We start from the raw sequence: 27,851 nt of genomic DNA on the forward strand, positions 1-27,851 counted from the left end.
GTCACATCGGCAGTGGCCTCCTGGGAAGGGATGGAGGCAGGGGCTGCTCGGATGGCTCCTGCTCAGGCTCTGGGGCACATCCGCAGCCCCAAGACTGCGGGCTGCCACCTTCCCAGGCGTTGTGCTGAGTGCACACTGTGCTTAGAAACACGTTGGATGGGATGGAGCTGCTGCTTCCCATTGTTGAAGTCAGAGGAACGGCCAGCTCGTTTCCTGATCACAACTGACTTTTCGTATGGCTGGCATCTGCTCTCAGCCTGTTGTTCCAGCCCACTGGTTTCCTTCTTTTTCAAACAACTGACTGGAGCTGATAAAGAGACAAACTGCTGTGGAGAATACCTGCAGTGTAGGTTGGAGGTAGGGATTGGGAGCCTTGGGTCCCTGGGATGTCTGTGTCGGTTACTGTTTGGGCCTGCGTGTCCTTTTCTATAATAAACCGCTGATGCAGAGATGAATCATCTTTTATTTTCAACACAGAACTGGAGAATCAGGAATCCAGGGTGTCAGAGATCCACAGCCTTGTTCATCGGCTCCCAGAGAAAAACAGGCAGATGCTGCACTTGCTCATGAACCACTTGGCAAAGTACGTATATGACTGATATGTTTTTCTCTCCATTTTCCACTTCCTTTGAAAGTTAACAATGATAAAAAAAAAAGTTTCCTTGTGTGTGGTGTTGAGTCATATCTGGTTGACGACCAAGTGGAAACCTGTGTGTGAGATGGGAGAGCAGGAGATGGGCAGCCCGTGCCGTCCTGCCGTGGTGTGGCAGTGCGCTGTGTTGGCTGCAGGTAGAGCCAGGTTAAGATCTTTGCGGGGGTTCAGACCGAGCCTGGGATTAAAGGGCTGACAGATATTTCTTTGCAACAATAGAGACTGTTCTGGGGCGTATTTTCTGCCTTAAAGCAACTTAATTCATTAATACTTCTAGCTTACCTTGAAACTTTTCAAGGGCAAAGGAACTGGATAATTTCTTTGCCTTCAGTGATAGAGCTGACCTGTAATTTCCCATCTTCCTGCTCCTGCTGGTTGCCATGGAAACCTTTGATTAGTGCTTAGGAAGTGAAAGCATCGCAAGGTGTTTGTGCCAGCCCGAAGGCTGCTGGGTCGCTGGGTGAGCAGAGGGACTGGGCAGGACCCACAGACCCGGGGCTGTTACTCAGCAGAGCCTTTCAGAAGAAAATCTGGGAAAACCCAAAGTTATCTATTTCAGAGAAAAAATAATAAACAGTACTTGAAATGTGCTTAAAAACGACTCCAGATGCTTTCTGATGACATGTGTTTGTATCTGTTCCATGGACTATCCCCAGGAAGGCTGTTAAAAACTAAAGGGCTTGTTAAGATCTCGGTTTCAAAACCTGCATTTATGGGCTGCAACCAAGGGAAAGGCAGTTCCAGGTGCTCCCATCGGCCAAGTATGTGAGAGGAGTCGCATAGCTGCTGAAGTGCTTTTCATTTAAAGGAAAACCTGGTGGTATTTGAGTGTGAGATGCGGAGTCGGGGAGGCAGGTAATACAATGGGCTTCAAGCTGTTTTAATGAGGAAGGAACTAAAACAAAACACAAACAATGAGTGGTAGTGGTGCTTGCTATATTAGGAGGAGAAACAGTTTATAGTGTTCGATGGGAAAAAAATGATCTTGGAGAAAGGCAGGAAGTTGTGGGGATCAGAGCCTGTTCTGTTCCAGCAGTGCTGGGGCTGACCACCCTCCCCAAGCTCGGGGTGCTCCTGGTGTGTGTGTGATAGAGGAAGGGCCTTTGTGTGAGGTGGCAGTGGGATGTCCCAGTGGGCAGAGCAGCCCAGACTCCACAGACAGGTGCTGCTCCAGGGGTACAGGGCTGCGGATAGGCGGGACTGGCACCGGCCCCAGTCCTGCCCCTGCTCCTCCTGCCCCATGGCATCCCACTGGGTTTGGGGTCCCTGTAGGTGAGCTGGCAGAGCACACAGCCAGGCGAGGGGCTTGCAGGTGGTGTGAGGTGTGGGTGAAGTTTTGCATCTGCAGCAAATGGTTGCAGGGCGGCAGAGAGCAGAAGGACGGGTGTCCTGCACCGGGGTTTGGGTGCTCTGGGTGGGCCTGATGCGAGGGGCAGCCAGCAGTGGTGTCAGAGCAGGACAGGCAGGGCCCCGCTGCTCCGGCTGCAGCTCTCCGAGGGGATTGCCTCATCTTCTTCCTCTTTTTTTTAAGTAACGTATGAATAATCAAGATTTGCATTTCTATCAGATGAGCTAACAAATATTTCTCACAGTATTGATGTGGAGATCTCTTACACTAAAAAGAGAACTCAGCCTCGGTCACACAGAGGTGGTCTGTCCCGGGTTTTGTTTGCATGTTTTGCTGTTGCTTACTGAAAAGGGAAACCAGGCGCTTGTTTGGCACTGCTTGTAGTGGTAAGAGAGCCCTGCTCACACAGCCCATGCAAACAGCAATTATTACACAAGTGAAACCTGAGCCAAGATAAGCACTGGTGAAGTGGTGGAGTTGGGCCCTTCTCACTTTCACACCTCTTTGTGCTGCCTGTGAGCAGTGTTGGGGCTGCATCCCCTGAAACACCACCTGAGCTGGGACTGTCGGTGCTCCTCATCAGTGCCCAGTGCTGCCAATGTCCTCCTCTGCTTTGCAGACATCATTTCCAGGCAAGCTTGCCATTATTGTGTTAATCTCTGACCCGTGAATAGGTGAAACCTTTAATTTTCTTTTCTGGGACATGCTCGCACTGCCGGGACCTTTGTGATAAACCCAGCTGGGTTATTGTTCCTGAAAGATCAAGACCAGTTTGATCTGGTGTTTTCTCAGGAGGAGCTGTGCTGAAAAACCCAACCTTGTGCCCAGGAGACTTCTAAGGATGCTCCAGGAACATCACTTCCAAATGTGTTTTACTGACAGCATGCACCAGCTCTGATGAAGCCTGTTGTTCCCTGGCCTGTCAGCTGAATTAGCACAGCACAGGCTGCTATGAGCCCAGGGGCGGCCGTGCTGGAGGCTGGAGCTGATTGAGAAAATTACTGGTTGTGTTAGCAGAGTTACAATGTCATCCCCATCGTTCTGCTCTCCTTTAGTGTGCTTTGTAGGTGCAAAGCAGGAGGTTTTAGAGCACATTTTTTTGCATTTTTTTCACAGCTGGGCTGGTGCTTGCTGCAGTAGGCAGGGCTGTGTGACAATCCTGCGCTGTGCCCACCTTGGGCTGCTGCCCACTGCGTGGCATGGCTGCTGGTGCCCAGCCTGTGGGGCAGAGCTGCCTCTGCTCGGGGCACGCATACCTCTCCTTGCAAAAGGTCAAAGCAATTATTGGGGTTGCAGCAGAAATGTGTGTACGTGTGTTTAGCAAAATTAATTATCTTTAATCATTCACAGCTGTGGCCTGGCCAGCAGTGACTAGTTCCCCCTGTTTTTGCTGTGGCGGTGTTTTCTAGTTCACGTGTTTTACCGCCGTGGCTCTGATTGCCATCTCCCGCCCAAAGCATTTCTCACGTATCAGCAGCGATGGTTCCCATGGCAGATCCAGCAGTAACAGAAGGATGGGGCTCTGCCCAACCGAGTGCTGTTGGCAAAGGAGGGGAAGAAAAAATCTGCTGGGCTCTTGTGCCCAGAAGCGCAGCCTGGTGCTTGGCATGGCGGCTCAGAGCTGAGCTGGCCGTGCTGGCCTCTCCGTGGTGCTCGGTGCCTGGCAGCACCGGGATGCACAGCGCAGCTCCGGGGCGGCCGCTTCCTGCGCTTTTCCTCCGGTTGTTTTCCCCATCTTCCCCCGAAGGTGCAGCGGCGATGCGGCTGACGCCTCTTGGCACGGCAGGTCTGATTTCATCCCCGTGGCAGCTGTTTATGTTGCTGTCTGGTAACTATTCATTTGCTTGATTTATGTATTACTTCCAGTAAGTCATTCTTGTCCAGGACGTTCTGGAAATTTCCACTAGCCTCTGAGGCCTTTAAGATACGCTTCTCTTGTATGTTCTTGGCCTGATTTGGCTGCCAAAAGAAAACAGCGAGCGAGATCTCTTGACCTTGCATGGAAAGTGTAAGCAGCATTCCTCCCTCGCCGCTCTCCTTCTTCCTCGCTTTGGGAATGGCGCCCGCGCTCCGCCAGCCCCGCCACGACGGCTTCTGCATGGGGAGCTGTGTGGTGTGGGGCGCTGCGGAGATCCACGGGGCCTGGGTGCTCACTGGAGGGGCACAGGGCAGTGTTTGATGGAAGGAAGGTGGAAGGTCTGTGTCTGGCCTGTGCAATAGGGATGGACCTCGCACGCTTTCTTGCTACCACCCCGCTTCTGTTTTTCTGCCGTTTTCGTGCTGGTTGAGTTGGGTGTGGGTGCATGCGCTGCCTGTGTGCACCCTGCGATAGAATCACAGCTTGGAAAAGAGCTCTCAGATCCCCAGCCCGGCCCACCGTGCCCACTGACCGTGTCCCAAGTGCCACATCTCCATGGTGCTTGGACACCTCCAGGGGTGGTGACTCCACCACTCCCTGGGCAGCTGTGCCGATGCTGTTGGAGTGAAACAGTGTACAGAGGAAGGAAGGAAGAAAATTTAGACTGATCACAATTATTAAAAAAAAAAAAAAATCAATGTAGCAGCAAAAAAAAAAAGTTGGCAAGAGTGCCAGGAGCTGATGAAAGTGGTACAGGAGCCAAAGCAGCGGGCACAGGCTGAAACGTGGGAAATTCCATCTGACTGTCAGAAAAAAGCCTTTTCATTTGGAGGGGGCAATCGCGGGGTGCCAGAGGGCTGCAGAGCCTCTGTGCTGGGGGATGTGGGGCACAGCGGGGCTCAGGTGTCCCTGCTGGGCTGGGCTGGGGCTGGAGCCAGTGGGGTCCTGTGTGTGGAGCTGTGCTCCTCTGCTTCCTTTGTGCTGTGGGGTAACGGGTTGTGTTCCTCTTCCCTGGCTTTAAAAACACAGCTTTAAGCTGTGTTAACTATTTCAAATTGTTTTCTTCCTAACTGGAGCTGAGCCCACAAAGATCAATAAGAATCCTTTTTGCTGTAGTGCTTTGACATTATTAGCAAGTATAGTCAGTTGTCTGTTGATGTTTTGTTCCTGAGCGGGGGGGGGGAAATCCCAACCCAGCAGCGCTGGAGCTGCCTGCAAAGGGCAGGATTGGGGCTGGCAGGCTGCAGGAGCCGCCTGTGTGCAGCGCCGTGCCCCCAGCAGTGCAGGGCTGTGCAGATCTGGGGTTTGTAGTGCTGGAGACGGGCGGTGGTGGGGAGATGGCTCAGCAGATTAGTCTGAAATCGTAGCGCGACCGTGCTGCATGGCTAATCTAATTACAGCAGCTAACTGGAACCACCTGTGGCTGCATGGAAAGACAAAGGCTGCGGAGGGCCCTGCTCCCCTCGCAGCGCCTCTGGCGGGGTTCTGCTGGCGCTGGGCTCCGCCAGGCTCACACGCATCTGAAGCATTAATGAAATCTGCATGTTTTTACCATAATGGCTTAGTTTCCCCTGTGCTCTTCATTTTTGTGTTAGGCTCCTGGAGATACGATTAGCTTTAATGTAGTTTGTTAGAGATTTAGTTTTCTAAACAAGATAGATCTGGGGGGCGCAAACTCCAGAATTGCTGGCCGAGGTGCAGTGTGGGCACTGAAGGCAGCAGACGTGCCGTGGAAATGTGGCAAGCGTGAGCTGCAGATCTCGAATGGAATGTGTCTGCGGAGCCAAAGGCTGAGGTCTGCCTTCCTTTGCTGCTCGACTCCCACTAAGGTCAGCCCTGGAGCGAGCTGAACCTGAGCAGCATGAGGCCGCGGGGCTGGGGGGAGCAGGGCTCGCCGTGCACAGCACTCACTCACGTGCCAGCATGGGAATGGGTTTGTCCTGTGCAAGGCTGGCAACAGAGAAAGGATGCATTGCTTTCAGAAACTGTGCAGCACAACGGGGCTTTGCAAGCACAGAGGAGTGTCCCTCTGTGCTTTCCCTGCCTCCTGCAGAAACCATTTGTGTGCTTGGGTCATGCAGAGGAAGAGGAAGCACTTAAGCAAGGTCAGCGGATGTGTGAACCTCTCCAGCAATTGCGGGTGTTGTCTCCTAAGATCTTGCATCTGTCTTCAAATGGCCAGAGCCCATTTTTCTGCTGTTGCTATAAAACCGTCCCCTGGTTCCCTGGTAATGTGATGATGGCCAGGCCCTGCCGACACCGGGATGGGATGCTGTGCCAGGTGGGCACCGAGCTGCCTTGTGCTGGGAATGCATCCCCTGCCTGCTGGGGTGTTCTCTGCCCAATGCTCAGGGTGAGGGAGATCCTCCCCGCTGCCAGAGCCTTCCTGCACCTGGAGAGGTGGCTGCGGTGCCTGGTGTGAGCTGCCTCTCCCACTCTGTTGGCCCCTCGCTGGTTTCATTGTTAATGGGAAATTCTGCAGAATGAAAAAAATTAATAATCCCGTAGGTGTTCTCTGTGTTTCTTGTACTTGGCTTCCCGTAACATGTAACTGAGCAAAGGGTTTTGTTCTACTTCTGCAGATGAACTCTTCACCTCCTAAAACTAGATTGCCAAGAGATTAGCAGTTTGCGTTTGATAGTGGCTTTCTTTCCATGTTGCTTTGCCCAGCAGCCCCGTGCATTCTGAAGGACCTCTGCTCTAAGCCCTGAGGAGCACACATTGGAGGCTGCAGCATCTCTGAGCAGGTTGGGTCTGGTGTCCCCAGAGCACATGGGATTCCTCTCTCTGGATCTGATTCTGGGTGGGTTACATCGGACCAGGGCTTGTGCTGGTGGCTGGCAGCACGTGCCTGTGTGTGCTGACACCTTGACACCAGACGTTGTCACCTCCGGGAGGGATTCTGTGGGGTAGGCATTGGGGGTGGCATGTAGTTATCTGATTCTTTGTAAATGGTTATCACAGTGAAACTGAAACCGTGTATAGAAACAGGTTGAATCAAGACTGAGCAGGGTTGTTTTTATTTTTTTTTAAGCCAATCCGTTCTCTCTTGGTGCTTTATTGCAGTAGGCTGTGCTGATTTTTCTGTTGCAGTGTGAAAGTGCTGGTGATTTCTGCTCTTCTCCAAACACCAGCCCGTGTACCACGGAGGTGGCAGTGCTGGGGCAGGGGGGCATGGGGACACCAGCACTGCTGCACAGGCACAGCCAAAACTGCACTGCGGGGCTGTCCCTAATGGGAGAAGTGACTGTTGTTGTTGTAATTAGAGGAAAGATGTAATTAAGCGTAATGGGCTGAAGTTCTAAATGAGCGCTGTGCTCACACACAGAATTAGGGAAGGAGCAGAAGGTTGGGGTCGGGGCGTGCGCTATGGGAGCTGCGCTCGGTGCCGTCCCTCCTCCCACGAGTTTGTGCTGCAGCGGCAGTGCGGGGCTGCAGTGTCCCCATTGTCACCCCCCTTGTGCCCCTGCTCCGGCAGTGCGTTCCCTCTGAAATCTGGCATCCAGCTCAGCTTGCCCAAAGCCAGAGGCGCTGCCTGTAGAAGTGAAGGTTTGCTTTGCAAAGCCTGTGCTGCAGCACCACGTGTGCTTTACTTGCAAGTCGCAGCGTGCACGGTATTCACTCTGATGAGCTTTGCCGATACCAAAGTTAGCATTTGGCCTGTGCATCTGTTCAACGTGATACCAGCACTTTTATTGCCCTGGGAGCGAACCCAAGCCTCCAGCTGCGGCCAGATTCACCCGCGAGAAGAAGGGAGCCTTGTTGCAGCGGGACGGCTCCCAGCGAGCAGCGCAGAGCGGGGAAACCTGAGAGCCGTGAGGCTGCTGGCTGGGCACCGCTGTGCTTCTCGGTGCTGCAGCCGAGCACTTTGTCAACTGTTTTTAGAACGTTTCTCCTTGTCTGTGCTGGGAGGCTTTGTGCTTCCCTGGCGATCCGCCCTCCTTCCGGACCTGCTGGTCGCATCCCGTCCCAGCAGCTCATAGAGCCTTTTTGGCCCAGAGAGGCCATACCCGGGCCTTAACCAGCACAACGGGGTAAGCGAGGGCTGTGCGGTGTGCAGGTGTGTCCTTTCTGTGTCTGTGCTCTCTGGTTTGGAAGCTGGAGCTGCCCCAGCTACACTGCAGCCCATCCATGCCCTGCGCACGTGCCGTGCAAGAGCTGCTGCTGAGTGCAAAAAAAATCTCATTGGAGTAAGTTGGAAATGCATCCGTGATCATTGTCCTCAGCGCTGTCTTCAAAAAAGAGCTGACATATGTTTGCTTTTGACAAAACTCACATTAGGGCCTCCCGATTTTGGATCACGCTGATGTTCCCACTGATGACCTCACTGACGGTCCCCCTTCCAGCTCCAGGCACCTCGTGCCGTGGCACAACGCGCTGCTCCAAAGCTGCCGCTGCGTCCCTGCAGGCAGAGCTCCTGGGCTGCATGCTGGGCATCCCTCTGCAGCTCTGCACAGCAGTCCCCAGTCCTGGGTGCCCTTTGTGCCCTTCTCCCAGCAGCACCGCCTCTCTGTGCCCCCTCCCGGCCCCTTCCCCTGCCCCATCCCGCTGCCCCCCTGCAGTGCTGGGCTGAACGCTCGTCCCGCTCCCACCTACACGCTCATCAGCCGCGGCCCAATTAAGCTCCATAATGTGCAGGGATGACTTGAATGCACCCAGGAACATTTCCCAGAACTCATTAGGTTTTATCCCATAAATACCTCCAATTGTGTGCTCAAGCAGCTGCCCGCTCTCTGTCCGGGGGTGTGTGTGACCCGAATTGCAGGGATGGGACTGGGAGAGTTGAAGGGGCCCTGGCTGCCCTTGGAAACCCCCCAGAGCCACCCGCAGTGCTGCTGGGTGCAGCAGTGCCTCTGCCACCCAACTGTCTGTGCTGTCTGTGCTCGTTGTCTGTAATTCATCTCCGTGTGCAGTATGCAGCAAACTGCCATAGCAGCCTGAGCAGCAGTAGGGCTGCTCGCCCCCGATCAGGTTTTCACGTTAACTGGAAGCTTTGCTGGTGGTGATAGACGTGAAATGTGGTTTGACCGGTGTGTAGCAGTGTGGTGTAACAGCGTTGTTTCCATCCTATAGAGCTTGTTAGGCTGGCTGTATTGTTTTTTGGGACACTGGGCACTACTGTGGGGTGGGCTGGCTGCTGTGCGGGGCTCCTGGGGCTTCTCACACCACAGGCTTCTCTGTGTGGGTCAGTGGGCAGTGAAATGGGTCCCATAATTGGGTTTCCATACAAGTGAGTAGGAGCTGTGGAGCAGGCTGGACAAACTAGGTTTGTTAACATCTGTAAAATAAAGGAGTGCTGGGACAGCATTTCCCACAGCTCGCCATGCCTCAATGCAGTGCGTTTGTTACCTGATGCTGATTTCAAGCCTGTGCAAAAAAGAAATATTTACCGTTCCTGTATGCTTCCCCTGCACTGAAGCCTGACTACCGATTACTCTGTATTAAATTATGTTTGGTCATGCCAATGATTATACAGTATCCAAGCAACCCAGGCGTAATCTAATTTAGCGTACAACATGGATTTTCTCTGCTCCCCTTCTCCTTTGTTTTTCTGAGAGTGAATGCAAAGCTGAGTGGCTGCATGGCCTCAGGGCAGCGGTGCTGCAGGGCTGCAGCAGTGGCAGTGCTTACATCAGTGCCTGTGATGCTGCACTGGGTGCTGGCAGGGCAGTGGGTGCTGGGAGGGACAGCCCATAACCAGCCTGGAGCCCAGCTGTGAGCAGCCACTGCTACCCAGGGAGCTGTGCTGGGTTCCCACCTCCCATCTGTGCTGCAGGAGACTGCAAAGCGTGGGTGGAGACAGCCCTGAGAAGGGACCCAGGTGAATTACTGCCAGTGCAATTGATTTCAGAGTGCACCGAGGGCCAGGAAGAAACAGCAGGTTAAAAGGAAAATGCAGCAAGTACTTGTAAACCATCTGGAGGGCAGCTCTGGTATGGAACGAGTGATGTCTGCAGAGAGCATCTGTGAAAAGCACTGGCATTAGGGACACTTTGGTTGAGAACACCCCATCTTTAGAAACCAGGGCATTATTTGCTGGTACAAAGGCAGATGAAGAGGTATAATTTATGGTAAATCATCCTGTGGATAATGGATGTGGAATGTGAAGGATGTGAAAGGTGAATCATGTTTTGTAGCATAGCTTTAGTAGCCATTATAAAGGCTGCTGGTGGAAAAGTACCCGCAGTACAGCGGTGCTGTGCCACCCTGTTTGTTCCAGCAGGGACTGAGGGCTGTATGGTTACAGAATGTTGGCCCTTTGCAGAGCCAAAGCACCAGGGCAGTGCAGAGCGGGGCTGTGTGTGCAGCAGGGCCCTGTCCTCGTTGGGAACCCATTAATGCTGCAGTCTGTAATAATTAACGGGACTGGGTACGGCTGCCTGGCTGTAATAAGTCAATGACAGGGCAATTTATTAGAGTGATGTATTGCGTGATAATGGTAATGAGAAATGAAGGGACCTAATTTTGTAAGACTTAGATCAATTTGGTTGTTTTTTTTATAAATGAACATTGTTTTAGTAACCACAGAAGATCATTACAATTATTATTTTATTAGTGCTATTCACAACTATTTCAGTTTCTGTCTTCTGAGACCCAAATGGGAGCACAGGAGTGTGCATTTGAAATATAGATTGTGCTGCAAGGTGAAAATTCCAGTGGCATTTGTAAATGTCTATTAGGGAGGTGTGGGAGGAGGAAGGGGATTTGGGTGCGTGGCCGTGGGGTCGGTCTGCAGGCAGGGGGGGCTTCTCAGACACCGTGAGGAAACATCCAGGGCTTCCTGACACCGGGGAGGTGATGAGTAAAAGGGATTTCTGCACCTTTGGGTTGGAACACAAGCCCTGGCGTTCTCAGTGTGCCACTGTGTGCTCTGCAGGGCTGGAACATGCAGCAGACCAGGCTCCTGCCTGCACTGAGTGTGGGGGCAAGACTACGTGGGGCAGGAGCTCCAGCCATCCTCAGATCTGCTGCTGCCACTGCTGTCACCCAGGAAGCCCTGTGTAGGATGAGGAGAGAAGAGATCTTTTCTGACTCAAATGAGGCTTGGATGGAGAAGGATAGAAAGCTTATTTTATTTTGAGTTTACACCGTGCTGAAATGAGCTGCGTCTGCACGCATGATGAGCACTGCAATCTTAGTGCTGTGATCAGCAATAAAAGCTCATGGCAGTAACTTGCAGCAGTGTCGGAGTCCTGTGCTCCCATGTGCTGGCCTAGTGTATTTCTCCAGGGAGAGAGATCATGGGGAAAAGGCACTGCTCTAAAAACATAGGATGCAGTTCTGTGCTGACACTGTCTGAAGTCACTGAGCTTCCTGGTTGAAGAGGGCAGGAAAAAACCACAGACTTGTGGTGATAGGGCTGTGGGCTCCTGCTGCACATCCTCCTTGTCACCTCCTTGTGACTTGCATTCACTACATGACGTGTCACCATGTGGCCTGTCTGGGAGCAAGGCTCGAGTGTCCAGGTGTTCCTGGCTGGGAAGTTTCCTCGCCGGCCTCCTGCAGCCAACCTGATGGGGCTGACCCGTGAAGGCAAAAAAATGGGTGAGAAAGGATTGGATTTTGGAACATATGAGGTCACTTGTTCAGCTGGAGAGCAGCGTGTGTCAGAGGTCCAACAATTTGTTTTTAGAAGGGTTTCAAGCATTAATGATTCAAGATGTTTTCCTGGGAGTGGTTTGCAACATGAGCCTCGGTGGCCGGGGAAGCGTTGGGGTTTTATGGGATTAGCCAAATCCTGAGCTGCAGTGCCTGCCATAACACAACAGTTAAGGCTGTACTTTTCCACATGGCTGAAGCTTCAGGGGGCTCCCCAGAAGTGTCAGGAAAGCAAACAGACTTGTAAGCCTGGTGCCAGGCAAGGATGGGGGTCCATCCTGATTGTTCCCATCACCTACTTCTGTTGGTTTTCTTTTGCAGAGTTGCAGATAACCACAAGCAGAACCTGATGACTGTTGCTAATCTGGGTGTGGTGTTTGGACCAACGCTGCTTCGACCTCAGGAGGAAACAGTCGCTGCCATTATGGACATCAAGTTTCAGAATATTGTGATTGAAATTTTAATAGAAAACCATGAGAAGGTAAAGACTTTACTTGCTTCTATCGGTACAGTTTATTTCCTACACCAGATTTGTCACTTTGCAAGCTGCAGCCCACTTCCCCAGGGCCCTCCTTGCTGTCTGTGTCAGCAGCCACAAAGGGCCCGACTCGGTTCCTGCTTTTCTGACTACATCTGTGTTTATCATAGCACTGACTTTCTCCACAGCACTGATCTGCTGTGACAAGGCACAGCTGTGTCTGTTGCAGGGATGCTCCCACCTGTTGCTGGCTCTGCTGGTGCAACACTACAGTAGCTACAGCTGGAGGACTGCTGGCCCTCCCCTAGGGCGCTCACTGACCCCTGGGGTTCTGGTCACCTTCGAAGTGATAACAGGAGAAGGCTCTCAAATGAGTGCCCGTGAGAGGCCACGTAATTCTGCAAATGGTAACACTAAAACACTGAACACGAGCATTGCTCAGAGTGCTTGTACATGCATGGGGTGGCGGTGAGACACAGCAGCCTCCAGGGCCACTGGTCAGAGGTGGTGTGTTGCTGAACTTCCCATGCAGTGCTGCTGGGTGCCTGTGATATGAAAGCAGCCTGGGCCAGGGAGGATGTGATGCTTGGGGCTGTCTGCTACTCGGGGCTCTCTCCAGAGAGTGTTAGTCCCTCAGTTGCATGTGTAAGCTGCAGGGCTGAGTCCCACGTGCATGTGGTGCAGGTGTCAGCCCTGGGGCTCATCTGCCTGGTGCTGCCGAGGGGCAGCGAGTGCATGTCCAGCAGGGATGGATGGATGGTTTGCATGTTGTTGGAGAAATTTCCTCCACAGGCAGATAAACACCGTGGTATTTATTTAGCATGGAGGAGCTATTTTCTCTTATCTTTGTGGGGTGCAGTTACAGTGATTGCTTAATCGTGTGCTGCTGCAGAGGGGAGTGCAAGCAGCGGCCGTGAGCCTGTGGCTGAGCCCCAGCCCTGTGCTGAGCAGCAGGCATGAGCCTTGTGGGGCTGTTGGTGGCCATCCGCCTGTCTGTCTGTCCATCCATCTGTCTGTCCGTCTGCGGTGTCCCAGCAGTGGCACCGGGAGAGCATTCAAGCACTGTCTCACTGCTGTGGGTGCACTTCGCTGTCTCTTTCCTCGCTGAGCCCGGTGGCTGCCTTCCCCTCGCAGCTCCTTGCAGAAGCAGGGCCTCAGGCTGGTTCTTGTTCAGTTCGAGCTGAGCCTCATCCATCAGATGGCACCTGGGGGATCGATGACGGATTTCTGCAGTGATCGTCTGTGTGGGCTGCAGTGCTGCTCACCAGCAAAATGACACCTGGTGCCGCAGGGCTCCCGAGTGCTTCCATGGCTACCCTTCCTTAGGAGTAATTTATGGCACCAGCAGAAGGGAAAGCTGTGACTGGGCTGTGTGCTGCCGTCACACATCGACTGCGGGTGGGCGTGTGTGCTGCGTGCTGTCTGTGCTGCCCGGCTGCTCTCATGCAGTGGGTACTGATGGTGCAGCATGGAGAGATGCTGTTTGCACTGTCTGCACTGCTCTGCCCATGCTGCCTGCACTGCCTGCACAGAGGCATGGGTACCGTGTGGCACAGTGGTGCTGCATGCAGGATGCTGTTGGACCCGTGTCCCCATTTCTCCTAGATTCTCCAAGAAAGAGGGAGGTGGCAGGTGGCAGCAACTGGGAGGAAAGTCTCCTTTAAAGTCAGTCCCGGTGCCGGTTCACTCCCTTTTTAGGACTGTTTAGTTTCAGTGTATTCCTTAATTTGAATTGATTGGAAGTCATTGAAGTTTCCCTGCAGGAGCTGCTGTAGGTGATTAGCAATATGTGAGCCCTCTGTGCTGCGCTGCTGCTGCTTTATATTGTTTTACGCTGGTGACTCACAGCCACTGTTTATGATTAAGTGCATTCTGAGGGAAAATGTAATTGATTTGAATGGTTCCTGGCAATCAGCGACTGTCTGGTATTACATTATATTTCCCTCAGGTAAGTGGGACGCCTCTCCCATTAAAATTGCTGTTGTCACAGCGAGGCACAGAGCACTGGGCTGTGTGTGTGCCCAGAGCTGCAGTGGGGTGGATGGGAGCCCTGAAGCACTGGAGCTGGGGCAGACGTGCAGTCTATGTTTGTGAGAGCAACACAGCAGCGTAACCTGCTGCAGGATACGTGTGGGTTGCGTGTTTTTAAAAGGATAAAATGGTTTTTCTGCGATGGCTCTGGATATTGCCATGACAAACAAACAGAGAGTGAATCCTCTGCAAGAAACCAGGGATGCCGTGTTGTATTGGAAAATTGCAGGTGTCCACCCATTTTATTTTCCAAAGCTTCTCCTTTAATAATGCTCTGGAAAAGGCAATTTGTATGAAGTGCTGGGAAATGATGAGATCGATGTACAGTGCTGCTGGTGCTCCCTTCAGACCAAGGAGGGGGCAGCTGACCTGTGAGTGGCACCTTGCTGCCCACCAACAGGGCTGGTTTCTGCAGGGTGTTACCCAGACCCCTGCAGTGCCTCAGTCAGTTGTCAGAATTAACGCTGAGGTCAAAGCCCTCAGCACCTCATCTTTATTTTCTGCAATTAGCAAAGCTTTGTAGCAGCGATGTCCTTGGCCTTGGAGCTTCCAGCTGAGGCTGGAGGGCAGCTCCTTGCAGAGCATCTCATAGGTTTGGCTGCGTTCCACCAGGGGCGCGGGTTGCTCCAGGAGCCTCCAGCTGCACATCGAGCATGGGGGCTGTTTGTGTAATTTGTGGAGCCTGGCTGCTCCTCTCCCACTCTGATGATTAAACTGTCTCGCTCTCTCTGTTAATTGGACTCTGGGATGGGAGAGTTATAACACAGGTTTGCTCGGTGAGGAGCATGTCTCAGTTGTTTTTCTTAAACTGAAAAGTGAAACAAACTGAAGAGGCATTGAAATGAAGGAGAGCAGAGCTCCCTGTGCTGCTGGGTAGGCTGGCAGGGCTTCTAGGGGTGTGATGCTGCAAGACCGCCTCTAGCAGGAACTGTTTGTTATATGGGTCTGGGTCCTCTGACTCCTCCCTCTTCAGAGCTTCAAAATAAGCACTGGTCCTTTTGGAGGCAGCTAGCTCTTGATTTTCCTCTGTTGAGAGTGGTCACATTTAGCCTGGGTGCTGTGTGCCACCTTTAAGGTGTTGGGAGGCAGCTCGGTGTCACTCTGCCTCTGTGTCCTGCTATCCAGCTGTGCCCTACCATTGTCCAGCTGTGCACTGCCACGTTTGCATACCTGGGTGCCTGCTGGGGTTCTTGCCCTGAGCATTCTCCCACCACCTGCGAGGGCACTGCAGGCCCTTCACTAGGAGCAGCCTACCAGGTTGTTGGGGTTTTTCACATTTTGCGCTGTGCGCATTTGGTGAAGAGTAGAGAAAAGGAGTGCAAACAGAATGAGAATGTGGAGTTTAGGAAATGATGCCCCACGTGTTACTTTATTGAATGCGTGACCCCCGTTGATGCTGTTCCTTGGTGTGATGGCAGGATGCGGAGGGCACAGAGCTGCTCTGCTTGAGCAGCTGATGCTGAAGAGACCTCTTTGTTGGCTTTAACAGATATTTAACACCGTGCCGGAGACGCCGCCGTCGAACTCACAGCTGCTGCTGTCCCGCAAGAAGAGCACAGACTCGAAGCCTCCATCGTGCAGTGAGCGGCCGCTCACCCTGTTCCACACCGCACAGCCCAACGAGAAGCGTAAGTGCCCCCACCCAGCCCTGCCCCCTGTCGCTGCACAGCGCCAATCCCCTGCCATGGAGCACGGCTGTGCTGGTGCTGATGAAAGGTGCATCCTGTAAGGGGATAGAGCCCCTGGTCACTGCACTGTGCCATGCCTGCCTGCCATCCCAGGCTGCAACAAGGCTTGGTGCAGGCTGCACTGGTGTGCTTAGAATTGCTGTCCTGTTCCCAAGTCCCCAGCAGCTGAAGGGCACAATGCAGAGCCCATGGGGTGTCCAAAGTTGATCCTTTATTTCTCGCTGGATGCCCACAGGCACTTCTACAGATATAGCAAGCCTGGCCAGGATGTTCTGTATTTTTCTGTGGAGTAGGTATTATGATGGTTTAAAAATGTTGAAGATGGTCTTTCCATTTTGGTCTCTATTTGGTGCTCCGGATACGTTGGTGAAGGAGTCATCACCTCCTCCCCTCTCACTCTGCACACAGCTGTCTCACATGCTGCAGAGCAGAAATACACAGCAGGAGTTTGCTGTTCTGCTCCCTGAGCTGTGAGACTGAGCTAAATGCCTCAGCAAAGAATCCTTTGCTTAAACTGTGCACAGTATCAGACTTTTAAAAAGGAGGAAATAGAATAAAGGAATGGTTTCCAATTCTGCCATTCATCTCCCATCTTCTGTAGATGAAACACTTCCAGTTTCTTAGCTGATAGGGACTTTAATTCAGCGTTGGCTGGTAGCTGTGTCTGAGATTACACAGACAATTGACACTGATTTGTTAGGCTTACAGAGCTTATTTTCGAACTTTAGCCTCAGGCAGAAAATGTTTGGAAACAACTGGATGTGGCATCTGAATAGGCTGCAGGGCTCTGCTGGGGCCGTGCAGTGCACGGAACAGCTCTGAAAACTGTGCTGTTGGGGGCAAAGATCAAGGACTGCTTTGGATCGACCTTTTTGGGGCTTTAGGCCTTTTGGCAGGTTAATTTCTCCCTTATTTCATCTGCTGGCTGCTCTGTCTTCCAGTCAGTGTTTGGAGAGTTCCCTCAATAGCCTGCTGGAGACCAAAATTCATGGCATGTAGTTTCAGGAACTGGTAACGTGTGTTGATGTAATTATCTCATCCTTGGCATTGGCTGATCTCTGGCTGATAGCCTGATCTAAATGGGGTTTGAGCCTCTCACTGCCTCGTAAGCACTCTGACTTTGTCCAGGCAGCACAAGAACTCGATGGCACAGTGAGTGATGTGACGAGGAGTGTTGGTTTGCTCCCCGCCCTTTGCAGCCACGTCCTTTTGGCCATGTCGTCATTTCTTTTGAAGCAGTGGCAGAGGGCTCACCCAGCATCCCACCTCCCTGTCCCTGAGGCAGCACTGCTCCCAAGCTATTTTCCAGGCATGCAGGGTTTCTCTCTGCTGTGTGCTCAGGATTAGCGCTCCATGTAGCTCGGGAGTCTCTCTTACACTGCTTTCTCCTTCTGTGAGTATTAATTGTTGTCCTGATGCAGACGTGTCATTGGAAGGGATGTACAGATGGATGGGCTTGAGAATAGAGGGTTCTTTGTGACCGTGTGCTTTTCAGTAGCAATTTCATCCTATCAGCGTGCACAGGAGGTACAGTTTCTTTGAAAAATTTGTCATTAAAGTGGCACTCCTTGTGTTTTCCAGCAGTTGTCTGTCTTTCAGGAAACATCATCACAGAAGTGGCAGTTCTCTGCAGTAGAGCAGCTTTCCGTGCCATCAGTGATGATAATTGCCTCTCTCAATTACAATTACAATTGCTGCTTATACGGAAAAAGCATCTTATGAAAATGAATTAATGTGATTTTAGGTAATTCAGCACAGAGATGAGGAGGAAACCCATGCTGTGGAGGTTGCTTTGGGATGCATAATGTTTTCACACCTCAGTGTTGAAGTTACACAAATAAGGGGGACATCTCTTAGCAGGGCAGGATGAAGGGAAATGAGGAGAGCTGAGTCCAGGCTGTGGGCAGCGAGCTGGGCAGCAGGGCAGGTCTTTCTCCTCACTGTTATCAGCAGTGCTGCACTGTGGTTGTAGACCTGGGCAGGAAAGGCAGCTAGTGGCTGATGTCATGTTTAGACTGAAGCATTTTTTTGTTGGGATAAACTTTAATTGGGTGATCTGTCCTTTTCTCCTTCCGTAACTGTTATCCCCTCTGAACGCGTTCAGTCCTGTGGTACCTGATTTCAGCCACAGACAAATTCATTCCTGCCTGTAGTCTCATCCCTTTCTTTCTTGGGTTATGTGGTCCTTTGGAAGTCCTTGGGAACGTGAAATATTAATATCTTGAGAAAAATCAATATTTTCTTGCTAAAAATGTTATTCGTTTAAAATGTTGTTGCATCTTTAGAAAAAGAATAACTGTTACTTCTCATACTTTAATGCATAATACATAGAAAACATGCCTGGGAACTCAGTGCCTGTCTGTGGAGGTCTGGTAGGATGCTGCTGAATTTACACTGGGGCAGGGGTGATGGGCAGGAGCCTGGCTGCCTCCGTCTGGCAACTCTTGGTTATTTTTGGTGTTTTCCAGAAGAAAACAGGAACAGCATCATCAACTCCAGCCTGGAATCCGTCATCTCTCCAAATGTAAACAGCTTCCTCAACTCCAACAGCGCGCCACAATCCAACCTGAACTCAAGTGATCTCGAACTAGAAGTAATTAAACCCAACAGGCCAAACTCACTGTAAGTACGGTGATAATTAGTGTTTTATAGGCTCACCGTCCTTAATCTTTAATCGGGGCTGTTTCTCGCTCTGAATCCCAGCAGTTTGTTGAAGAATGCAATTTAATGCTTTAATTTTTAATGGCCGCTTAGGGTGCATCCTGCACGTCTCGGTCTGAGCGCTGGGATTAGCGGGGTGGGTTTGCTCAGCCTGCGCCTGCGGGGTGTGCTGCATGCAGAGCCCTGCATTGCTGTTTGAACTGCTTGACCCATCTGGAGATAACTCCAGCAAACACAAAGGACTATTCTTCTGACTTAAATCTATGACTGTTGTCAGTACCGTTGATCTCCAGCCAAATCTGTGCCATTGCTTCTGCTATTGCTTCCTTCATCTGAAAAGTTCAAGGGAAAAAATAGCGACCTTAGCAACGACTCCCGGGGGATGGCGGAGTTATTTGTGCAGTCCCCTGGATTTGACACAGCCTCGCACCGCGGACGGCTCTGCCATGGGGAATTTCCTTCCTGCCGTGGCCCTGCTGGGCTGCGCATTTTCCCACAGACCCTCCTCTCCTGCACACATGAAGATGTGCTCTGAGCCCCGCAGCCGTGGTCCCTCAGCCCAGCCTGATTCCCCGCGTCCACGTGGGTCGGTGTGGGGTGGCCTTCCTGCCCCGTGTCCCCATGCAGCCTGCAGCGCAGCCCCTTCTCACCAGCCCTGCAACCAGGCCCTTAGGAGCCCGCGGCGAACACTTGGGTTCAGCTGCTTTCTCCTGGGTCCGCACAGAAATGGCTTGGTGCCACTGCTGGTGCCCCTGGCCATGGCTGTCCTGCCTGGCGTGGGCTGCGGCGCTCGGGCAGCAGCATGAGGTGAAGGTAAGTGCACATGTGCAGAGCAGGGCTCTGGCCGTCACCATCGGCGTCACCTCCTTCCCACCACCTCTGCTGCCCCAAACAGCCAGGCCTTGTGCCAAGGCTGCACGTTCCCCGATCATCTCAGTGCTGCTGGTGGCCACCGTGGGACGCAGTGATGTGGAGGTACCTGTCCACAGGTAGGACAGCTCTGTGCTCATCTGCGCTGCTGGGTTTTAAAGTTTGCTGAGATGCATTCGTTTGTCTTTAAATGTCTGCTTTTAACTTCATTTGTGGTGCCGTGAAAATGTTATTGCTAGATTTCCTCCGCATTGCTGCGGTAGCTGAACGGACCCAGGTTGTTTTGCTCCCTTTGCTTGCAGCTGGCTCCATCTGGCCCGCGGTGCTCAGCCCCACTCCTCACTGGGCAGGCTGGGGGCAGCAGTGGAGGTGTGGGTGGGACGGTTGGGGTCAGAGCAGCCTGAGTGGTGCCAGTGTCCCACAGCGCTGTCCTATCTGCCCTGCTGTGCAAATAACACCTGTGCAAAGCTGGCCCTGTTCCTTTAAGCAGTTGCAGTGGCTGGGGCTCTGCAGTATTCCCGGATGCCCTTGGGCACTGAGGTCAGTTGCTGTTATCTGTTGGAGCTGTGAGAGTTTCCATCGCTCTGCTGTGGTTACGGAGCGGCAGTGCGGGTGCGTGGCAGCAGGCAGGGTGTGTTGCTGCCTTGCTCTCGGTGCTTCCTCAGCTCCATGCCAAACCCTCCTCAGCTCCATGCCAAACCCTCTGCCAGACCTGTGAGACCCATCATGAAGCTCCTCTTCAGGACTTTCTCGTTTTATTGCATTCTTCACTGTTTTCTTTGAGTTTTTGGCTGTGGGTCAGGGCTGCCCCATCTTGTCTCAAGGCCGGGGCAGCTCACTGCGCTGTGCTGTCAGTGCCTGAGCACAGCAGCTGCAGAGCCCCAGGTGCGAGGAGGATGGGAAGCCCCACTTTCCGCCTGTAGAGAAAAAAGGATTTCTTTATGAACAAAGAACTCCTTAAGAGAACAAGCAAGGAATCCTGGATTTGGTGCTTCCTTCTCTAAAGCAGCAACAGCACAGGTTAGTAAATTAAAAACCACGCCAGAACAGAATTGATTTTGTTCTGATTTTTTTTTTTTTTTTTTGGTGTCTAAAGTTACCATTGAAACAGAGGAGCTGATGGGCGCTGCATGCAGCCATCACTGACCACAGCCTTTTACCTCTTTGCTTTGCTGCTGCCCAGCAGACAGGTTTGGTGCCATTGCTGCTGGTGGATGGGTTTGGTGCCCTTGGTTGCCGTGTCCCAGGCCCCTAGCCCATGTGGGAAGTGTGGCATATGGTGACCACTTCTCATATGTTTTTGCTTACATGAGTTACAACTGATAACTGCTGATCTCAGTGGACTTGTTGGAGTAAAGTCAGTTGTGTCCAGAGGAGGACAGCGGAGCTCTGAGGGGTCTGGAGCACACATCCTATGGGAAGCAGCTGAGGGAATGGAGATTTTTTCTAACCTGAATAATTCTGTGGTTCACTGGTGAAGAATTACAAATGCAGGGGGATTTCTCGATTTTGTTTTGCTGCAGTGAGCCCTGATACATCGCGAGGTGGCCTTAAAATGTGGCATTTAATAACTGTCTGTGGTGGTGGAGATGTGTGAGCTTTGTGCACCCAGCTCCCCATCCCAGCGGTGAGCAGTGCCCTGCTCTCAGGCCTGCTCTGTGCTCCTGCTCCTCACATCTCATGCAGAGCAGCCGCACTGCCTGTGCCTGCATGTCAGGGGTTTGCCTTCCTCAATCCTGCTCCTCCATCACCAGCCCGGAGGGAAATAGTTCAGCTGTGGGACGAAGGCTCTTCCTTCCCAGCCACCAATCAGGGTTTTACTATGGGAATGCGCTGATTTATTAGGGCTGGGTTTATTTTTATGGAAGAAGTGCTCGGGGCGGGAGCTGTGCTGTGAGTCAGCAGGGCTGCTCCCTGCCAGGAGCTGTCGCTGGGCACGAGGGAGCGGAGCGGCTGCCTGCTGCCACCCCCTGCATGGGCACTTCTTTCTTTTGAGATCATCTCTGGTTTTCTTTACTTTTGACGTTGCAGAAAGCTGCTGTAGAAAACGTGGCAGGACAAAAGCCAGAAAAGCCCGTGTTTCTACCACAGATAGATCCTTCAGCTGCAATGGGGGAAGTTTTCCAAGTAAACTGTGTGATCACGGTGATTTAAGAGTGTGGTTATTAAAATCCTCCAAACGAGGACCTCGCTCTGGTGGCGTGGAGATGCGTTCCTGTGGGGCTGTGGGTCGGTCCCTGCAGATGACCACAGGAGCTGTTTTTCAGCTGGGCGTGCTGGGCTGACAGCCTGCACCCTGCTTGGTGCCTGCCTCCTGTTTCTTGTTCTCTCTTTATTTCCCAGCCTTGTCAGTACCCCGTGCTGCCCGCAGACCCCAGTGCCTGCAGGAAGCTGGCCGTGCTCTGGGTGCGTGCAGCTGAGCAGGGCTGGGTGCTGTAGGCTGGCTCGGTGGCCTCTGCTTGCATGTATAGTGAGTTCAGTGCCTGGGTGTGCAGCTGCTGCTGGGTGGCCCTGCTGCTGTGTGGCACTGCTGCTGCGTTGCAGTGCTGCTGGGTGATGCTGCTCCTGCTGCTGGGTACTGGAGTCTGTAAAACCAAGGGCGGCTGGGGCTCGCTGGATACTGTGGATGGAGCAGCAAGGGTTTCAGTTTCTCCTCTCTTGGCAGTTTCTTTCTGTGCGTGACTGTTCTGGAGGTGAGGTGGGGCCGGCTGATTTTCTCCATGTAACCAGACAGGCGGGATTTTTGCACTGCAACTTCACAAAGTCATCAGCCTGAGCTCTTATGACTGTGAGCATGCAACAATGCCCAGGGGGCTTCTGCCTTCCCTTTCAGGAGAGCTCTGCACCACAAGCACAGGGTGGCTGTGTGTGTGTGGGGAGGGAGCACCCAGAATTCACTGCCTGCCACTCTCCGGTGCTGTGTGCCCAGCAAACAGCACTGTGCTATGGGAGGGGAACGCTTCTCCCTTCCTGAAGTCCTTGGCTGTGTCTTTGCGGTGCTGTTTCCCAATGGTAGCTCTGAGCATTTATTTTATCACCTCCCACCCTTTTTAATGTTTTGCTGCCAGTGAAGAATGTTCCACTGCTTCTGATACAATGAAGTGCAGCCCAACAGTACTTCTGGGATGGTTCTAAGTCACATGGAAATTTCCAAACAGTTACTTCTTAGAGTTTTCTAATGCACTTTTAGGGATGGTTGATTTCTGAAGTTACAAAACCCGCCGTGTATTATTTAGCAGTGTTCTCAGAGACAAAAGCTCCCATTTCTGGGCCGCCTGCATGGCAGCGTGCCTGGCGACCCGGCCAGCACTCGTGGGACCTGGCAGCTGTGGGAGGGTCGTGCAGAGCTGCTCTGCCCTCAGCCCTGAGCATCAGAGAGGGGCTCTGGGGACAACCGCGGAGTGTGGGTTGAAGGCTGCGGTGGACTTCGCCTTCCTTTGTTGTGCTGTGCCGTGCTTGTTGTGCTGCACCATGTCATGCCATCCTGCCCTGCCGTGCTGTGCCATGCTGTGCTGTGCCGTGCTTTGCCCGGTGCCCTCGCTGGAGCACTGCAGGCAGCACATGGCTCCACAGCTCTCCGAGTGGTGACAGGGCAATTCAATCCCGGGGATAATTTTAGAGCAGGTTGTGAGGCTGTCCTTTCGTGAGGACACCACAGCTCCGGCCATCCCAGGCGGGCGCCAGGCAGGGAGAGGGGCAGGCTGTCCTCACACGCCTCGTCCACACTGGGCATCCCTCCTGGCACAGCGCTGGGGTGAGCCTGGCTGCAGAGCCAAGCACGAGGCTTCCAAGGCACAGCCGGACACTTGGCGTGATGGGAATCATGAGAGCCCCACAGGAGCCCCTTGGTTTGGGATGGAGGCCAGGAGCTGCCCCAGCTCACCCCAAACTTCAGGAGCTGGGGTGCGGTGGGAAGTGGGGGCTGTGGCTGCCGGGGGGGGTGGGGATGGGGGCAGAGCCGGGGGCCCTTCGGGGGCCCGGGAAAACCACAGAGCCTGAAGAGCAGGAACCACCGCGGTTGGAGTGGGGTGGAAGCATGGAGGATTTACCTGAGCAGAGCAGGCACGAAAATGCACATTTTTCTGTGAGGTGGGACCGGAGCGTCAGTTGTGTGGGCGGCTGTCTCCAAAAATACCAGCCACATAACTCTGGGTTAGCTTTGTTTTTCTAAAATCCCAAGAAGGTACCTGCCCAGCAGGACACGGGGAGGCATCCCCAGGCTGGGAGCTCAGCCACGCACAGATGGAAGTGATGGGGTTAAAGCTGTGTTATGGCCCTGGTGCCTTCAGGGCTTTGTGGCTTCTGTCAGAGCATGGAGTGCATGGAAGTGCACGGAGCGGGTACTGGGCTGGGCATGAAATGCTGCCTGCCCCCCGGGATGGCTGGCCCCTGAGATCGCTGTCCCATTGGGGTTGCTGTCCCGCTGGGATGGCTGAGTGATCCGGTGCCTTCTTTGCCCTGGGGACTGCAGCTTTAGGGAATCATAGCTTTGGGAAACTTGGGTTTAGTCGTCATGTTTCTGTTTGCATTTTATTTTATTTACTTATTGACCAAGTATGGCTATTTCTTTTCCTCCATGGATGTGGAAAGAAATGAGGAGCAGACCTAAGGTCTAGTGCTCATGAAAAAAATAGCCCAATTAGTGTGAGGAAGAAAGGTTATTCCCATGTGCTTTTGATTTACAGGACCAGGATGAATTTTCACTGGACATCTCAGTGCACGTTCTCCATCCCGAGCTGGCACCGCCTCATCGCCATGCTCTGCTCCGGGGTCCTTGGGGATCCCAAATTTGTGTCTAGCAGCAAATAATCAGGGTAACATCACTGAATGGCAAATGGTGATATTTGTTGGAATAAATAGTCTCTTAAAAACGCAAACAGCTTCAGCAATTATCAGTTGTAACGCACATAAGCAGAAACACATGAGCAGTGAGTAGACCTTTAAACGCTGCTGGTTCCTTGCAGAATTGAAGTCACTTTTTCCACTCTGAAAAATAACTTTATAAACATGACACAGCCTTATTCAGCAGCTCTGCTGCCCGTTCTCGCTCAGAAAGCAGCAAAAATGAAGCGGTTCAGTGTTTTGTTGATTTTGTTTTGACTTTTGTGGAGTCATCAGTAGTAGGAGAAAAGTGAGCCTTTCCTGCACCGTGCTTCATTAGTCAAAGCAGTGTAAGGACAAACCCTGATTTCAGGAGTGGTGCTACTGCGTGGCTGGCGGCGATATCAGCCAGGTGTGAAGGTCGGCAGCTCTGAAGGAGAGAAGCTGAGTTTCTGGGTGCTGTGTGAAGTTGGCAGTGGGAAGAAACGTTTTTTATTTGTGAAAGGACCCCCCAGAAGGCACAAAGAGAACAAGACAGGGGGGGCACTTGCAGGCCGTGAATGCCCAGGAACTCTTTGCAGCTTTTGTTTCATTCACTGCAGCAAGCTGTGAGCCAGGACCCCGTTGTTTTCTATGCAGCGCTTGGCGAAGCTGCAGCTGAGAGGTTGTGAGCATAGGAGCTTCTGGAGTGCGGCTGCCAGTGGTGCCCAGGGCTGCCCAAGCAGCCTTCTGTAGGGCAGAGCCCTACAGGGCAACATAATGCATGTCTAGTTGGGTGTAAAGCGGCCTGAGGTGCAGCAGCCAGCAGTGCTGCCCTCAGCATGGGGCTGGGGTCCCCATCCCTACAGTAAATCTTTCTTTACACCCCGGATCTGGCTGCAAGGTCTTGAATGGCAGCTGGACCCACATGTTGGGTTTCCAGCTAGGAAAGCGTTCCTGCAGCTCCTGATCCCGAGGGGGTGTCATGGGGGTCATTGGGGTGCAGTGTCTGCGAGGTGCTCATCAGTCACTGCCACATTTTTCATGCCTTCACGAAGTGAATGGTGATGGTTGGTAAGCAAGTGGTGCTCTCAGCTCTCAGTATCTGGCTGACTTAGCAAGGGGAAATGCCATCTGGGTCAGCTGGTGCCTCTGCTCGGGGCACTGAGGAGCAGGATGGTGCTGAGGGCCATGCCCAGCAGGGTGGGCGCAGGCATCGGGAGCCCCTGCTGTCCTTGTCCACTGTACCTCTTTCGGCCTTCTGCTGAAGATGCAGATGTCCCCACAGCCTGCAGAGTTGCTGTAGCTGTGAGCCCACCCGAGCAGGGACCCAGTGCTCTGCAGACCCCAGTGCAGGTGAGGCACAGCACAGCTGTGGGTCGGTGCTCGGGGGGGGAATCGTTTATTGCTCAAAGCAAGAAACTGCACATCTCCTGGTTTTCACACTTGAAAACAGGCCCTGAAATTCCCAGTCTGTCGCTTGGCTTATTCCAGATGACATCATATTCCAAGTATCTTATGACTTATTTACTTTTTTGGGTGTCTGTGTTTGTTTTAGTGAAGCAGCTTAACTTGGGAGTCCCGCGTTCTGCCTGCAGTCAGACAGCTCCATAGGCTTTGGGGACCTGGGGGTCTGGCAGGCATCCTTACAGCTGTTCCTTCAAAGCACGAGCAGCACGCTCAGGAGGCTGCAGAGATGTGCTGCAGGCAGAGCTGCTGAGGGTGGTGCATTTGAATCTGTGTTCACACACACGTAGAAACCGTTTGTATTTATTGGTATGTATAACTTGCATAGGGTTTTTTGTGTGTTGTACTTAAATAATCCTGGATTTATTTTAGAAGCATTTATATGCTTTCAGTATGCTAAGATGCATGAAAAAGGAGCTTGTAGGCCACAAGAGCAGCGATCTTGTTTGGGAAGAGCAAAGGGAAATGACAAACTTTCATCAAGGTGCATTTGGGTTGCTGGCTCTGTGCTCAGGGTTGGGGTTCGATCTGCTTTTCTGCCCCGCGTGTTTTCCATTTGCCCAGGAGTTTGGCATAACCACTTCTCAGACCTTCAGCTCTTTGACTTTTCTGTTGGCTCCTGGTCTAGAAACTTTCCGCAGGCTGAACTTGAAAATTAGGCCAAATATTCTCATAAAGTCTCCAGTTTTGTAGCTAGCCCCATGTGAACTAGCAGCCATTCATCAACGTATTTTCTATGTGCTCATCCATTAAAAGAGAGACAATTCAGCAGTGTCCTTTTTACTAATGCGTGCAGAAACCTCTCCTCCTTTCCTCAGCAGGAATAGAGCGTGTGGCTGATTTCAGCCTGCAGCTGAGCCATAATCCTCCTGGGATGCGAGTGCCCCGCAGGCGGTCACAGTGGGACAGTGGGACAGTGGGACAGTGGGACTGTGGGACAGTGGGACTGTGGGACAGTGGGACTGTGGGACAGTGGGACAGTCCGTGCAGGCTCCAGCCCTCTCCAGCTCCCTGCGGCTCCCCGCAGCGCTGCCTCCCAGGAGACTTCTTAGAAGATTCTGCTTTTGAACTGTGCTGCTCTGTTTATGTGATTTGCTCTGGGAACATCTGAGGGTGCTTCTCGCAAACTGAATGAGATTAGAATGGTATGGCTCCCTCCGAGAGGTCTAAAAAAGCACCTCAGACTTCAGCATCAAAGCTGCTTAAAAGACAGCTTTCCTGAAAGCCCGAGGAAGAAAATACATTCACTGCACTTTCATTGCTTTCTTAATTCATATAATTAGTGGGGAGATAGCTGCGTGGCTGTATTTTCTTCAAAGAAACTGCCTCAGACAAATATTGGCTAATGGAAATTTCGCTTTCAAATAAAGCGGTGTTTGAAAATACATTAAGGCCATTGTGGGGAAATGGATGCAGGAATCAAAGATGCTACAACAGGGCATTCCTCGGGGCAGCTGGGGGAGCAGCACGGGGATGGTGCAGCACTGAGCATCTCCAGCAGCACTGCCCTCCTCCCCAGCCCTGCCCTGCTGCCTGTGAGCTCTGGGCTGGGCCTCCTGAAAGTGCTCCCAGCCAACTCTTTTAATGAGACTGCTGAAAGCAAACCGATAGTAAATTAGCTCTCTGCCACCTATAAATGTCTCTAGAAACAAAATATTTTACAGACCCAGCTGAATGCATTCTTAGGTGCCTCTTTCTGTGGGCAGATTTAATTCAGAGCCAAGGATGCAGCCCAGACTTTGCTTGGCAGAACCTTTTATGAGCGTGGGATGTTCCTGCAGGGTGCTGGGTGCTGTGGGTGCTGGGTGCTGTGTCCAGGAGTGCTGCCAGGCTCTGGTTTCCCTGCAGAAAGCAGTGATTTCCTCGGAGGGGGAGCGTGGGGCCACCGCTCATAAAGACCTTCTTTCTCCTCTGAAAGAAGATCCAGGTGCCTAATTAACTTCATAAATGAGCTGGAGCTGTGAGGCCCCCACTTTGCCATGAAGTGAAGGTAACCTGATCTCTGCAGCCCTTTCTGCCTGGGTAAGGGATCCTGCCCACGATTAATTCGCTCTCACCTGCTTTCCGTCCAGCTGCATTCTGGCTGTGCACAAAGCCGGTGTGCAGACACTGTTGACAGGGCAGTGCTAAGCTGGGAAATTATCAGCAGCATAAGAACCATGGCCAATTATGGGGCTGTGCGCTGCAGCACTGCCTGCCTCGCCTGCCCTGGGCACAGAGCTGTGGGTGCTGCCCTCGGTGTCCCAGGGCTGGGGGGCACAGGGAGGGAACCCCGGGAGGGAGTGGCACCACTTTAGCTTTGCTGCTGTCTGTGCTGCACTTGGAAAAACACTAAAGGAGGTGGCAGTGGAGAGGAGGGTGCCCTGGGAGATCAGCCCGTCGTGGTCCCACTGAGGGTG

At 52.6% G+C, this 27,851-nt stretch overlaps 1 protein-coding gene across 3 annotated transcripts in view; it reads left to right on the forward strand.

Annotated features, from left to right (window-relative positions):
• The window catches only part of ARHGAP26 (Rho GTPase activating protein 26), a 99,504-nt gene that overhangs the window by 59,686 nt on the left and 11,967 nt on the right, over nucleotides 1-27,851 (forward strand). For all 3 annotated transcript variants that reach the window (XM_085236862.1, XM_085236859.1, XM_085236861.1), the window contains 4 exons: nucleotides 478-583; nucleotides 11,779-11,938; nucleotides 15,456-15,594; nucleotides 18,123-18,276. In XM_085236862.1, coding sequence (XP_085092988.1) covers nucleotides 478-583; nucleotides 11,779-11,938; nucleotides 15,456-15,594; nucleotides 18,123-18,276 — 559 coding nt within the window. The remainder of the gene's footprint in view (nucleotides 1-477; nucleotides 584-11,778; nucleotides 11,939-15,455; nucleotides 15,595-18,122; nucleotides 18,277-27,851) is intronic.

The sequence above is a fragment of the Meleagris gallopavo genome, chromosome 15 (genome assembly GCF_905368555.1).
Source record: "Meleagris gallopavo chromosome 15, MGAL_WU_HG_1.1, whole genome shotgun sequence".
NCBI classification, from domain to species: Eukaryota; Metazoa; Chordata; class Aves; order Galliformes; family Phasianidae; genus Meleagris; species Meleagris gallopavo.